Source organism: Eutrigla gurnardus (assembly GCF_963514095.1).
Source record: "Eutrigla gurnardus genome assembly, chromosome: 1".
NCBI lineage: Eukaryota > Metazoa > Chordata > Actinopteri > Perciformes > Triglidae > Eutrigla > Eutrigla gurnardus.
This window is the reverse complement of record NC_139915.1, coordinates 23,161,489-23,176,883: the sequence shown is the minus strand read 5'-3', so window position 1 is coordinate 23,176,883 and position 15,395 is coordinate 23,161,489. Positions and strand designations below refer to the sequence as shown.

Below are 15,395 nucleotides of genomic sequence, written 5' to 3'. Positions count from 1 at the left end.
AAAGTCCCCCCCTATATTTATTGTTATATTATAGAGTGTGTGTGTGTGTGTGTGTGTGTGTGTGTGTGTGTGTGTGTGTGTGTGTGTGTGTGTGTGTGTGTGTGTGTGTGTGTGTGTGTGTGTGTGTGTGTGTGTATTTTTGTGGTAGTTATTTTCATAGAAAGAACATATTTCTGTGACACACTATTATGCTTACCAGTATGTCTGGTGACATTTGTTTGCATTTTTGCTTGTAAAATACTGTGTAAAACCTCATTTCTACACTGTGGACAATGCCTGTCTGACATTCTTTCTCCTAGTTTTCACATCATCAAAAAATACCAAGGAAACATTTGGAATAAGGTATACTTGATCCAACGATTTATTCACCATCTTTACATTTCCAAGATAAAATGGGAGAGACACAAATCAGTTTCTCAAAATCAACAGAAAAGTGAATACAGTGTGCAAACATTTCTTTTGCACAGCTGAACAAATAGTACATTCAAGCAACAGTGCTGAGAATTGCTTCCTTGCTAAACTGGAAGTTTACAATATCATGGACACTGAATAATGTTTAAAATACAGAAGAAACAAGACACACATGCAACTTTACAAAAGTACACGTAATAAAAGCCCCCATTATTTAGCCCTGGCTTAATTTATGGCTTTGTTGATGATGGTTATGTGCAGACAGTAAGTTTCCCCCAAAAAGTGCAAATTCTCACAACATATACATGTAAACTTTGCAATAAATTGTCACTGACCTTTGATTACGGTGTGTAATGAAAACGGTGTAGTTTAACTGTAGCTCTCTGAGGACGTGTGTGCTACATCATGTACAGCTCATTTCTTCAGGATGACAATGTCAGAGGCCACATATAAACACAAGGCCCAACATTATCTGTAGCAGCCGGGTTTGGGAGTCAGCCATAGCGAGAGCAGATAAAAGCAATGTTGGGAGAGGAACGGAGCTGGGTCAAATATTAACCATCTCCATGAGAGTCTGATCCATCATCTGCTTTACGTTCAGGCCCTCTTCTGTAGCACGTGAGAGTTTATCTGTTAATATAGCATTACATCAGTTAAAACTCATGACAAACAAACAGCTTCAAACAGCAAAGACTATAAACAGACAAAAGCTCAAGCCCAGGATAACAAACGGTGTCAGACATGTGCTGGATATTGTTACAAACCTTTTGAGTGTGAGAGTTTTAACCTGTCAGTATATTTATTTAATAACAGCTAGGAAGCATTAAGTACGGACATATCCTAAACTCAATTACCGTGAGGCCACTCACTGTAAATATTATACTCAAGCTATAGACGGGGCTGTTACCAACACTGCATGAGCTCATTTTAGGATTAAAGAATGGCCCTTTGCCAAGTCTGGTTTGGCAACAGTTTGATGCTCATGACCTACGGTGTCATGTCCATGCACCCACTCCAGGCACTTACAGGTCAAGCAAAAAAACTAAACAACAAATTTGAGCACCAATTTAACCCAATAGAGACCTCCATGGAAAACCTCCCTCCTTATGTCAGTTCATCTCCCTCCACAACTACCCCTAATGTTGTTTTGTCTCTCTTCAACAGACTTTCCCATCTTTATCAAACCTTTTAGTCTGTCCTTAGTCCTTTAGTAATTTTACTCCAAAGCTTAAAAAATGTACCATTACATTGTGAGTTTTTCTGTTAGATCTCATTTAATAGCCATGTGTTACCCATATACGACTACAACATATCTCTAACTACTAGCATGCTCATGTAAACGGATATGATGCAACTTATCTCTAGATGGACCAGGAGTCAGTACATCCTTCCTGCTTCTCCAAAGTATACTCCCTCGTCCGTCTGTCTAACTACCTGTATGTAGATTTAAGTGAATTAAGATAGTTGGTTTGTTCAACGTGTTTGCACTCATTCAAAATTGTGAGATCAGGGTCAAATTGAAACAAAAATAATGGGCCATTTAGTTCTCAGAACAGCTGAACACACTGTATATTAATTTCCAATTCATATTTGATTTTCTTTTTAATATTCTGGACCCCTTGCAGCATTTTATGAGCCTTCATCAGATGTAGACCACTATCCACACCAGCCTTCACCCCATGAGCAACAGCACCAACACCACATATTGCAACTACGCTGCAGTTGTACAGCCCTATCAATAACTGAGCAGTAAATATCAAATCCTTTCATAACCAGAGGTTGTCTGACCTCCCATCTGAAACTGCAGTTTGAGCATGCATCACGTGAATCTTGCATTGTATTCCCGCTTGTTGCGTTTAAAGCATTACTTGGTTTTAGCTTGGTGTCACAGACACAGTTGTCTATACCCTTTTTTATGTTACAGCGTTAGAGATTATGCCTGGACGTTTAAGGTTCATAAGAATGAAAGCGTACAAGAGCTAAATCTAGTTTAAGCCTCGTTTAAGGCTACTCTCAGTTCATTTGTCAGAAGGCGGTTTTTCTCAAGCTGCTTGTATAGATGGTCTGGGCGGTCAGAAAGCAGGTAAGAGAAAAGGGAAAGAGACAGAAGGCAGGTTAGTACAAAAGACAAAGAATGAAAAGTGTCAAATGTATTCAAGCTGTTGAACTGCTGACCTCATGATCATATAAAAGGCAGGAACACTCAACACTATAAGTACTGATGCTGGACTACCCGTTTTATAAACACAACAATCTAAAGCAATAACTTACTTTGTCATTCACATTTGTAAAAGGTCTCACAAGCTGTCACTAACTTGCTGTCCTGGTTATCCATGGCAACATCGCCTACTCATTATTCCCTTGTTGCTTCTCTGCTTGTTCTCATTATCCACATTCAGACTCAATGACTGTTGGTGCAAGGACCGAGGTTTGGTTAATCACACTGCACCAAAGCTAAAATCGATATCTAAGAGGTTAACCGAATCGATATAACTCCTAACTTTAAGATACGATACAGAGAGCAGCCACACAAATGGGCAAAAAAACTGTATCAAAGCAGGTAACCCGGTCATGAATTCTCGTTATGTTACCAGATCCTTCTAATAGAGGACAACTGTTGTATTCCAAGTAAACACTAGATACCGCCATTGCAACAAATAACTGTCCTCTTGAAGAGAAAAAGGCAAATTAAAAAAAAGAAGATGGGAGAAATGCAAAAGAAAGGGGAAAAAGGGCTGGCATAAATGGAAAAATCTTTATTTTACAGAAAGAAATACAGCTCAAAAGGTCTGGATGAGAGATGAAGAAATGGATGGCAGCGACAGCCCAGTGTGCAGTAGTAGTGGGGCAGTAGGGAAATACAGAGACAGAAAGTTGGGCTGTGCTGCACAGGAGAGATGATGACATTCAACCAGCTTCCGGGGTGAGGGGTGTAAAAATTTAGCTGTGGAAAAACGAACAACAAAAACAAAAGTGTTGGAAATATAAAAAGGAAGAATAGAAGATAAAATGACATGCATAACAAAAGAGGAAACAAGGATGCAGAACAGAGCCAGATAAGGAAATGAGAATGAAATATTTGAAGGAATGTGGCTATGATGCAAAAAGCTATAAGAGAAACTAACACTACTCAAGGCAGTTAGTAGTTAACCATAAGGTTTGGGAAATCAAGTGAAAAAATCTCATCAAAAATACATCCAATACACATTTAGTTCACACAGGGATCTAGATTAGACATGCAGTGAAGAAGGATTTTTTTGTTTTTTTAAATCTAGCCATGCATAATTATGCTGAATAAAAATCAATGCACTGAAACATGCCACAAGAGGGAGCTAATGAATCTTGGTAACAGTAGTTAGGAGTGTTGAGATCTAAGGCACAAAGCAGAAACAAGCATGTGGTGAATTACATTGAAGTCATGTCGTTGAGGGCGTGGTCCAGCTCCTCGCTGATGGCCTTGTACTTCAGTTTCTGGGCATACAGCTCATCTATTGTGTGGTAATTATTTTGAAGTGGCAGTGAAGGATTTGTAATAAAATATGAAGACAAAAGGAAAAATAAGAATGTCAGAGAACAAGAAGGCAAAAATGGAAAATGCAAACAGAGAAAATGGAAGAAAGAAAAGGGGAAAAATGCAGGACAAAAATAGGAAGTGTACATGGAACAGCTGCTTGTGTTGTGTCAGATTCCTGAGGAGTCACCGAGAAAATGCATCATGTCCCGTGACCGTGTGAAGACTACTTGGGACTATCTGGCCTTGAGCAGTCACTACACCAGAATGCCAAACAGCATTGTGGTGAGACATGTTGTTGCCAACACACATAATATCACATCTGCCTCTCTGGATCAGCACTTTTGATTTTTACCCCTCCACTGACAGGGCAGGTATTCATCCTGAGGCCTATTTAACACCCTGCTGCACAGATAAATAAACTCACAACTCGCTCAAAAGCCTAAAAATTGGGTTGTAAAGGTTCATACCCTCCAGGTCATCAATGGTCTTCTCAAGCTTGGCGACTGATCTCTCAGCAAACTCAGCACGAGTCTCAGCCTGAGTGGAGGAATACAGTCAATCATTAGCAGTTCACATTAAAGAGGTCTACATTACCAGCCACAGCACTATAGGCATTAAAGCACTTAAGGGCTGTAAAAGAAAACACATCACTTCTAATAAATATATGAATAGTCAGCATACTTCATTCAATTAACTATTGAACCACTTACAAAGAAGCTCTACAAAATAGAAATGCAGGATGGATAAACTGTTCTTTTTATATGACTCACTAGTGAATTAACTTAACTCACCTCCTTCAGCTTGTCTGTAAGAACCTTGATCTCCTCCTCATACTTGTCCTCCTTCTGCGAGTACTGTGGTTGCACAGAAAGGCCAGAGTTGGGCAAATATACAAGACAGTTTACACATTTAAAAAGGTATATACTGTGGATTTGCAAACGCATCCTCTTGGTCAGACGTCCTACCTTCTCTGCCTGAGCCTCCAGAGACTTCAGGTTGTTCGTCACTGTTTTCAGCTCCTCGTCAAGCTCAGAGCATTTGCTATTGATTCATGGTTTGGTTGAACAAGCAGAGAATTAGGCTACGTTCACACCGCAGGTCTTAATGCACAATTCCGATTTATGGCTCAAATCCGATTTTTTGTTTGGCTGTTCACATTACCTCTTTAAATGCGGCCTGTCTACGGATTGCTGTGTGAACAGCTCACGCTCCTGAAGTGACCCGCATGCGCAGTTGATCATTGATGACATCACGTCACAGCGGTGTTTACGGAAGCGAACATGGCAACGGCAACCGGTAACGTGGGACTGTATGGCTTCATGCTAAAAATAGTGTGTGGCGGCAGCCGGCAAATTTGTGAGCGGGTGATTGCTTCGCTGCTGTCCTCCATGTTTGTTTTGGCTCCCGCCCGCTTTTCAATCAACTTTATTTGTCATTCATTTACAAAACAGTGCAGCGCGGGTCAGAATGACGTCAAAGTCGCATTAAATGCGACCTGGCGGTTCAGACTGCGGTCGCATTCAAAAAAATCCGATACGTATCCGATTCAGTACCACATTTAAATGTGGCCTGAATCTGATTAGAAAATGTCAGATTCAATGCGACTTGTGCTGTTCACATTGTCAAAAGCAAATCAGATATGGGTCACATATGAGCGAAAAAATCAGATTCAGGTCACTTGTAACTGCGGTGTGAACGTAGCCTTAGAGACTGAATAAGTCTGAAATGATATTTGAAGTCTTGTCTCTGAGGAACATGTGTAGGGGAAAGGAAAGGAAGCGTTTACCTCTCAGACAGCTCAGCGCGCTCCTCTGTACGTTCCAAGTCACTCTCGATGATCACCAACTTACGGGCCACCTGAAGTGACAACGTACAGGAGGTCAGTCCCACAGCAGTTTGAATTGCTCAATAATCAAGACAGAATCGTATTTCCTTTCCTACTGTAATGGCAATAATTATTTAGGACTTGGTGGCAATAATATACATCCGTGTCCATGGATGTCAGCTGTTACATTAACGTGAAAGAATGTAGAAAATCCTGAGCTCAAAGTTGAGCTTAGAAACAGCTGAGAAACATGCCTCCTCGTATTTGCGGTCAGCCTCCTCTGCAATGTGTTTGGCCTCCTTCAGCTGGATCTCCTGCAGCTCCATCTTCTCCTCATCCTTCATTGCCCTGTTCTCAATCACCTTCATCCCTCTGAGACAAAGAAAATAGTATGGCAAGTTAAATCAGGCCAATATCTGATAATCTGATCATTCCTTTTTGTACGACTGGCAAAGAGATTGGCAATTTGTTTTATAAGAGTCGAGGCATATACATTTTTCATTTGTCTTAAAATCAAGTTTACCACAAAGCGCATGGTTCCCACACATGTCTCGCATTGGTGAAGGTGGTCTTAAATTTGACTACAACATAGATTATTACATACATTGGTTTTCTATCTGAACAAAATGTCTGGATATATCAAGAAGAATAAAAAAAAAAGAAGAAGAATATGACACACAGACACACTTGTGGTGAGGATTGTGATTCCAGTCTGCCGTATTTTGAAGACATAATATAAAGAAGGAGCAGTGTGTAGGATTTAGTGGTATCTAGTGGTGAGGTGGCAGATTGCGTCGAACTGAACACTCCTCCCAGCATTTTTAAGTGTACTGTAGTTTAGCAGAATCCAACATTTTCAGAGATACAGTATTACAACTTGTTTTCCCATTTGCTTTCTTAATGGCATTATGCACCAGTATGATCAGTGTGCACCGAAAAGTTTGCAAAAGCACGGGACCTGACACTTCATGTAGAAGTACACATACTTCAAATAGACTCAGTGCACTAGTAAAAGTATTGTTCAACATCTTTACTCACATAAAACAGTGAAAAAGCACAGGCTCTGAAATGTACTCAAAGTATAAAGTAAAAGTACCTGAAGGACATATCTACTGGCTGTTTTTTGTTGTTTTTTTTTGCACTGTATCTCAGGTCATATTATTAAGGGGGAAAACATCCAGAATTCCCCTCAAATGCAATCAAACTAAAAGTTAGAGGCCTGTTTTGAAAATGAAATAAATAAATACTCAAGTAAAATACATTTACCTAAAAGTTCTACTTAAGTAATTGTACTTGTACTTTGTACCTACCGAACTCCTACAGATGAGTGATTAAGAACTTTCTGTGCGTCACCAAGGACTAACAGAGGGGCTTATGAGTGGATTGTGTTGTAGATCTGGTCTCCAGGTGCACGGTACCCACCTCTCACTCTCATCAGCAGCCTTCTCAGCCTCCTCCAGCTTGGTCAGCGCTGTGGCCAGACGCTCCTGAGCACGGTCCAGCTCCTCCTCAACCAGCTGGATGCGTCTATTCAGGGAAGCTACATCTCCCTCGGCCTGGGAGAGCACAATATAGGAGTCAAGTTGTATTTCTGTAGCCTAAAATCATTTACCGTGGTCATTTTCCAGCCCATCCCAAACTCTCCGAGGAGAGCTCGGGCTGGGCCGGGACTCCCAAGGGAGGGATGCAGGCTCTTTCATTCATGGGCGGAGGGCTGGGTGGCATTTATCTGCTTTTAATACACATTTCAAACCTACCCTACGTTAGCAGTACCTTTAAAACAACAAATAAAAGCTTAGCCTGCCACACTTCCCTCCTACAATTCCCTGTGTCGTGGCAAAGATGCTCCAAAAAGCTAGTAGCCTGCGGGAGTTTTTTTAAGCAGAGGATGTTTGTATCAGAGGACCTGTGCTGCTACTTGTTACAGGGCTGCCTGTTTATTCGGGTGGAGTCCCTTCATCATCGTTAGCTCACATCCTGCACCGGGCTCGGGTACTAATTTCAAGCGTGTCTGCTTCAAACATGACTGCATTAAAGCGTTTTAACCATCGCTGTCCGGGCCTAGCAGGCACGCTTTTTGACCAGATTTACGGCTAATTCCGTCGGCAGCCTTCGGGGACTAATTGCCTTAAATAATTAGCAGCGGCTTACTGATTCCCTCGCACTCCTCTCCTGGTTCAGGTCCCGCTGCAATAACGCCGCCCGGTCCTCCGCCACATCGGCCTGGTCCTGCAGCGACTTGATTTTCTTCTTCACGGCTTCCAGAGAGCTCCCACCGGCCATTGTCGCTCTTTAATTATCTCAGCTAAGCTAGTTTGTTTCACTCCTCTCGGCTGTGTGCGGGCCGCCTCGACGCAGACACGCTCGGAGATGCGGCGACTTTGATTCCTGCCCCCACCGCCTTTGATTAACCGCAGATGAGGCTCGGGATTGGGACGTGCCACCAACCCCGGAAGTACCTGATTTTACACGCAAGGAATTAAATCTATCAAATGAATAAAAACATTTATATAAATATGTTAATTGTGCTTATTTCCAGTGCTTGTAAAAAAATATATACGCCAGTGTTTTTTTTCTACTTTTGTTCAGTTACGTTACGCAACTTTCTAATTCATGAGGTGTTTTGAGTGCATCCCCTGCTGGTAAATTGAGCTCACCCTATCACAATCACAGCTCCAGACATTAGACATCGACTCAGCCATGGCCATTAGCTAAATTACAATTGAAGTATACTGTACATATAATTGATTTTCTAATTCATGAACCAAATAGTAACAACAACAATTATTATTATTATTGTTATTTCTATTAGATTTCTGTTAGACTTTACCTTCCCCTGCCATAAATTCTTAAGTGTAGCCTATTTCTTTCTGCTATGCAGCCACAATACACTTTACCCACCATCCTATTGCACTGCAGTACATTTATTTTTGCATTTGTTTATCTATTTCTCATTTGCACCTTAATTGCGTCCTGATTTTATATGATTTCATGGGATTCAACAAGTACTAAATGTGTATTGAGTAGCTTAGCTCTATTGTAATCGATCATCCATCCATCCATTGTCTACCACTTATCCTGTATTCAGGGTCGCGGGGGGGCTGGAGCCGATCCCAGCTATCATTGGGCGAAGGCAGGGTACACCCTGGACAGGTCGCCAGTCTATCACAGGGCCAACATGTAGAGACAAACAACCATTCACACTCACATTCACACCTACGGGCAATTTTAGAGTCATCAATTAACCTATCCCCATCCTGCATGTCTTTGGACTGTGGGAGGAAGCCAGAGAACCCGGAGAGAACCCACGCTTACACAGGGAGAACATGCAAACTCCACAGAGAAGGAACCCGGGACCCTCTTGCTGTGAGGAGAGAGTGCTACCCACTACACCACCGTGCAGCCCGTAATCGATCATCATGCTTCATATTGATGTAGACATTACATAAATGTATAGTGGTCCAGTTTTTAGGTTACTTCTCTTATCTGCAGTATCTGTTTTTTGTACTTTTTTTAGTTTCCATCACTCAAGAATATCTTGGGAATCAACAAGTTTATCTTAGCATCATATGATATCGCAATTAAGTTGTTTTGGCAGATTGTGACATAATCCATTAGGCATAATTGGTGTAACATTACACACGGTCAATAAACAGGTCATTGTATCAGGGTTGGACATGACTGTGAAGTGTCAACTGAAACCAGAACAACCACAAATCTGTCAGGGATTTTACACCTCCAAATATGCCTGTAAAAGGCCCCGCTGAAACCTTACACTGGCCTTCAGATCCGTCCAAATGTCTGTGGAATGCACTGGTAAGCTAGTAAGCTGTAGTCTTACCATATACAGCAAGACCTAAATTTAACTATCTTTCATCCACACAGGTCTCTTATATCTAAATATTGCATAACGTAATCTTGAGAGTAAATCTGTATGTATCCATATGGTGATCTTAGTTTCCTCGGGGTACCCAAGGGGTCGCTCAAGGTCAGCCCAAACTCAGCCCAAACTCACATCCATGGCTTTCTTCTCAGCCAGCTCCAGTTTCTCCTGGGCATCCTTCAGGGCTTCAGAGTACTTGTCCAACTCATCCTCAGTTGACTTCAGCTTCTTCTGCAGTGCTACCAGGTCATCCTCAAGCTTGATTACAGAGAAACAGGAGGAGATTTACTAACAAGTACGGACACCATTCCTCTCAGACTATTACACCAAGTATGTGACACCTCATAGTGTTGGTAAATAATATGTGAACATAATCAATGTTTGCTTGATAACTTTATATCAACCACTTAGTATCATAGGTTGTTAGCACATGTGTTATCAAACATTATAGCTGAATAATAAGGAATACAATAATGCACTTTAAATATTCTGCTTTTGGTGTCAACTCCGTGCAGCCCAAATATAATCTTTTTTTTTTTAAATAAAAATGTACGTAATCCTGTGAAGACACGCATATTAATCCCCAAGTCCCAGGCTGATGGAAATGCCATTGGCACCGCTGCGTAAAGGCACCAGAGCGGGTTTGACATTGGATGCCGACCTGTTTGCTCCTGTCCTCGGATCCTTTCTTGTCTGACTCGGCCTGCTCAGCTCTGTCCAAGGCGTTCTCCTTGTCGAGCTTGAGCATCTGCATCTTTTTCTTGATGGCATCCATGGCTGCTTATTGTCAGGGGAGTCCGCACAAACCCAAAAAAAGAAACTGAATGAGAGGATCGGAGCGTCTGGACGAAACTGAACGCGGAGCCGGAGTGCGAGCTCGCCTCGGTTGTGGTGAGACAAATATGTAGTTTGACCAGGCAGATACTGGATACCCAATACTTTTTTGGAAACAACTGCAGCTGTTTGTCAACGCTGGACCTGTCGTTTTTTGTCTGGATCTCTCCAGTGATTCGCTCCTCTAATTCATTTGACCGCTGCCATGACTAAACATGGGGGTGTAGACGTCAGGAGCAGGAGGAGGCCTCCTTCTCAGTCCACTCCTATTTCTAACACCCAGAGTGACAGGTAGGAAGGAGAGTGTGAAGGCTCAAAGAGGTGTGGGGGTGGGGGGGTTGGAGACACTTGCTGATACAAGTGACCTTATTGTCACCCAGGAAATGAACCCATAAACTACATGTGAGAAAAGGCAAATTAGGAGTTTTTAATACATTGATTTTTTTCATGTATTGGTTGTGCCAAAATAAAGGAGGAGAATCACCTTTCAAGGATTTATTGTAGGACAAAACCCTAAAGCAAGTCCAGTTTCCTACGATAAAGCATTCAAACATTACCATGACCTGGGTGACTGAGAACCTTCACAGATATTTTAATTCATACAGAGATTGCTTACCAGGATGAATAACAAAATCATGCATCAGCGCAATTCACACAAAACAACTGATGTGATTGGATAAGCCCTGTGGAAGTTCTAGTCCCTCCCTGGTGTCATATTAGCCCATATGGCTTGTTTGTCTTCCAGGGATCTTTTCAGCAACTCCCCCACGGCATATTTGAACATCCCAACATCAATCAGAAAGGCTTTGCTGCCTGTAAAAGTATATCATAAAGCTTGTTCAACTCCTTTCCAGGCTAATACATGCCTGAGGGTTACATCTCTAATGGGCCTCAGTAGGTATATACCACTATACCCACTGTGGACAATACAGAAGCACTGGCACAGCCGCAGCTGTCACACACAACTTGTGGTCTGGACTGGTGGATGGTTAAGTAATAATAGTACAGTCCATTACAGTAACTACTCTTTGGGAAATTGGACCTTGAGAAAAAATAATCAGGCTCCACATATGACTAAATATAAATCAATGGCTGAAATTAAGACATGCATGTTGGCTATGCTGTACACACATTAACTAATGTTATGTAATGGCATAACTTCACTTGTGTTTTGTTGAGTGCATATTTTTAGGATGGTACTGCGTGGGGAGCACCTGTTTGACTCTGCACTCATAGCCACTCCCTTACTGAGCCTTACTTTTACAAAAGGGGCATTAGCTTCTATCATAGTGGTTTATTTGTGAAAGGAATTGAGGGGAAAACATGAAAAAAAAACATTTATTGATTGTTATTTCCTGACCCAATAGTTAATGCTTCTTGGTTTGAGCAACTGATGAAGAAACACTTGGAGGATCCAACAAATTGCTGTCAAAATTTCAAAGTGACATTTCTAATTGTTTTCAGATGATATTCTCTAAACCTTTACTCTTTGCATTAAATTATGTGTCCCCTTCTTCTCTCTGATCTCTTTGGTGGTCCAGACTGATATCCTTCAGATAGAGCTTTTTAAAAGCAGTCAGCTGTCATTGTGTTGTCATCCCGCCATGTGTTTTGTCGACTGTTAAGCAGCCCGCAAGGCATGCCAGTCATGTACAGAGATCAGAGAGGCTCATGGTTCATGTCACCCTAGCACCCGGGATAGATGGAGACAAACATCGACACATTCTACCTGTCCAACAATTAATTATATACTCAGATTATGATTTAGGGTTTTGATTTAGGGTTCTGTAAATACTCCTAAAATACTTAGGCTCAGAATTAGAAACAGTGCAGACAAAGGTATTTTTTTTATGTAACTCACTTTGTCATTGGTATATTCTCTTCCCAGGGCCATTATAGTGTTATGGACACGTTTTTTGTTTTCAGTATTTTTATCTTCATGGCTTCTTCGGAGCCGTTTTTGATCCACACTAACGCGAGGGAACTTCCCAATACTCGATCTAAAGTTTATTTTAAAAAGCTTCCTTTTTAACTGACCATTTCCAGACTTGAGTAAATGGCTAAATTGGCTAATCGGGTCTGAAAGCACAGTTCTTCTCTTTGTCAGCAAGATTCACTGCAGAGTCAAATGGATGATTATGGATGCCATAATTAAAACGACCCTCAGTATTCCCATCGTGCAGGGAAGTATGCAACCCTGTATGTCATGGCCTTTTGAATAGTCACATGTGAAGTTAAATGACCTTTGCAATGTGATTTCAGTAGGTGACCATTGTCTGTTGATGGCCGTGTACGCATTACTGATTTATTGTTGTGGAGAACTCATAAATGTCATCGTGATCTCTTCATGTGAACAGTCAAGTCCAACCTTGATGCTCCAGTGTGGGACACAAATAAAGGCTGAAGCTATTTGAATAGGTTCATCATGAATGTGTTTAGACAGCTGGGTGAGCAGCTCCCATGGGAGAACTGTGAGAATCTCATTGTCAATGCCTAGACCGGGAATTTCTCACTTCCTCCTCAATAATTAAACGTATCGAAGTGGATCAGTGTTGGCGTTTCACCCAATCCCCTCTGAGTCAAACTTCATTCGTTGCCGTGACTCAACTTAATCAAGTTCGCCTGAGCCGTACGGACATGCGGAGCTCATATGTGAGGTCATTTAAAAATATCAAGTGTGATGAGTGCATTTGGCCACTGTGCACAGCACTTGTTACAGCTTGTCATTGGTGTGTCATTTTTCCATCACCGGAGTAATACGGTCGCAGTCGCAGCCCGATGTGACAATGATCTTTTTATCAAAATGAAGATTAAGCAGCGACTGCGGGTCACGGTTCAACCTTCACGTCAAGGCAAGTAATCCCACATTGAATACAACGGTCTTTGGTGGATGAAGCCTTATAACCTCACTATATTGCATGCAGCAGTCAACGGTAACTGTACCCACTTTCTGACTTTTATTATAATTAGATTTAGGACGTAAAAATAATGGATGAGCTGTCTTCTATCAGCTGCTTGTCCATATTAGATTCAACGCCTGTGTCCTTTTAGCTGGGCTTTTTCCCGTCTCCCCTTTGGCAAAGTCAATGTAACAGGGTCTCTTGTTAAAAGTCAGAACCAGTAGGAACCAGAACCTTATTTAACAGCTAGTGAGAGATTTCTGTCTCTTGTGAAAGTGTTGTTAGCAGCAGTAAGAGTGAACTTTAAGTGAAAAGCAGTGTTGGGGAGCAGCTGTGCCACAGTAATTGACATTGAACGCCTCATATTTTAGTGCTGTACAAATTTAGCACAGCTCTCACTTGGTAGCGTGGACTCAATATAGCTTCAGGTTTAGTGCTGATTCAGAAATGCCATCTTGTCCTGACACTCAACCGACACACTGAAAGAGACGCTGTGATGTAATTAACACACCGTCTGATCTATTTAGCCAACTTCAGACTCTATTCTGTTAAGGCAAAGTCCATCATTTAACACTGGTGCATTGTGGATATTGATATGCTTTGTTGAAAAGTAGAAAATTGGTCAAAATACGTTTATATTACCCTACTGATACGCAGCCCTGGTTTGTTTGTTTGTTGCATTAAAGTAGTCTTTCCAGTATGCCCAATGTGGGTATACGTTTGTAGAACATAAACTCCCCTCAGATTGCTAAACCCCATACAATTACACAGAAAATACTAATGACCTGAACTCGAGGTGGTTAATGTGCGATTCGGGTTTTGGGATAAAAAAATAAATATATATCTATATATATATTTTTTTTTTGTTTTGCTTTTTTATATCTGTAGTAGCCTATTAAGGATTATTCATTGTTTACAAAAAACATTTTTTATAAATGTCCCTGATGGATGAATTAAAAAACAAAATATATATCGGTTAGTGAGGATATGATGGCGAATATAAAATCATATTGTAAAAATGACTCACATTTCTGGCTTTGCTCCACGGAAGAAATAACCACAAAAGGAAACTTGACATACAAAGTTACATTGAAATGCTTTATTTTCAGTGAATACAAAAAATAGTTTTATTAGGCCAGATAAATATCTTTTTATATTGTATGTTATCACGTATCTTTATTGTAGTAACTTCATGATTTTACTTCTGTTCAGGGAGAGGAAAAACATACAGAACACTTCGATTACTCCACATCATTGAAATGCGTTACAACATCTTAATGGTGACAGATATATTGAAATGTTCTTATCACATTTCATAGAGGCATAAAAGCAGAAGAAAAAAAACCCAATCCATAAAACTTTAGTGACTTCTTAACATACAATAAAGCAGTTGACAGGCAAAAAGTTCTAGCCTGTCATAGTTTAGAAGCACTGTTGTACATGCCAATGGAACGCAGTGAAAATGTGTCCACTATATTTATATGGTACATTTTAAACTGCAACACATTTCTTTGACTGGCAGACAATTCCTCTGTCATCCCCAAAAGGCCTTACATGTGACAGAGAGAGTAAGAGAGAAAGATAGAGGGGATGCAGTTGGTTCAGCACTTAAAAGGACCAGTACGTTAACAAGTTGGACAACAAATGTTAGAAAACCCCCCACGAACATGAACCTACATCCCCGAAACAATTGCTCATCGTCCCGTACCTTCTACTGACCGATGAGGTGAAGCCGTCACTCAAGCAGACCAGACACTGTTATGGGCTACGGACTAAGGCACTAATAATAACACTACAGACTTGACTGATGAGTACTGACCCCCCCCCCCCCCCCCCCACACACACACACACACAATACAATGCCGGCACACACTTCTGAATTCAGACCCCAACTGTTAAAAAACAAACTGAAACGTGACGGTCTGTTTTGAGCCACTTGCTATACCGTCTTGTAGGTGGAGGTCAGAATCACTCCTTCAAAGTTTATCTCTGTATAAACAAAAAGATGCATCTGAAGCACAAATCCAT

The 15,395-nt window shown here is 41.1% G+C and overlaps 1 protein-coding gene across 4 annotated transcripts; it reads right to left on the bottom strand.

Annotated features, from left to right (window-relative positions):
* Window positions 1–346: 346 nt before the first annotated feature.
* Window positions 347–10,543, bottom strand: LOC311010951 (tropomyosin alpha-1 chain). Of its 4 annotated transcripts, XM_084005605.1 has the most exons (10): window positions 10,295–10,540; window positions 9,766–9,891; window positions 7,173–7,306; window positions 6,005–6,122; window positions 5,712–5,782; window positions 4,891–4,966; window positions 4,717–4,779; window positions 4,393–4,462; window positions 3,821–3,899; window positions 3,153–3,355 (listed from the first exon to the last, which is right to left on the bottom strand). In XM_084005605.1, the coding sequence occupies exons 1-10, from the start codon at window positions 10,406–10,408 to the stop codon at window positions 3,352–3,354; spliced, it is 855 nt and encodes a 284-aa protein (XP_083861731.1). In that variant the 5' UTR covers window positions 10,409–10,540; the 3' UTR covers window positions 3,153–3,351. The 4 variants fall into 4 exon arrangements, with proteins under 4 accessions (XP_083861734.1, XP_083861732.1, XP_083861731.1 ...); XM_084005606.1 differs by lacking the exons at window positions 3,153–3,355; window positions 3,821–3,899 and adding an exon at window positions 355–2,475 and having other exon boundaries at window positions 10,295–10,543; XM_084005607.1 differs by lacking the exons at window positions 9,766–9,891; window positions 10,295–10,540 and adding an exon at window positions 7,902–8,059.
* Between the last annotated feature and the right edge of the window lie 4,852 nt (window positions 10,544–15,395).

Bases quoted from the DNA above. Each gene is read 5' to 3' on its own strand.
- LOC311010951 (XM_084005605.1), bottom strand. From the start codon at position 10,408: ATGGATGCCATCAAGAAAAAGATGCAGATGCTCAAGCTCGACAAGGAG. The intron at 5,783-6,004 runs GCATGTTTCTCA...TTGTCACTTCAG, and splicing joins CTGACCGCAAATACGAGGAG to GTGGCCCGTAAGTTGGTGAT. The intron at 4,967-5,711 runs GTAAACGCTTCC...ATGAATCAATAG, and splicing joins CGCGCTGAGCTGTCTGAGAG to CAAATGCTCTGAGCTTGACG.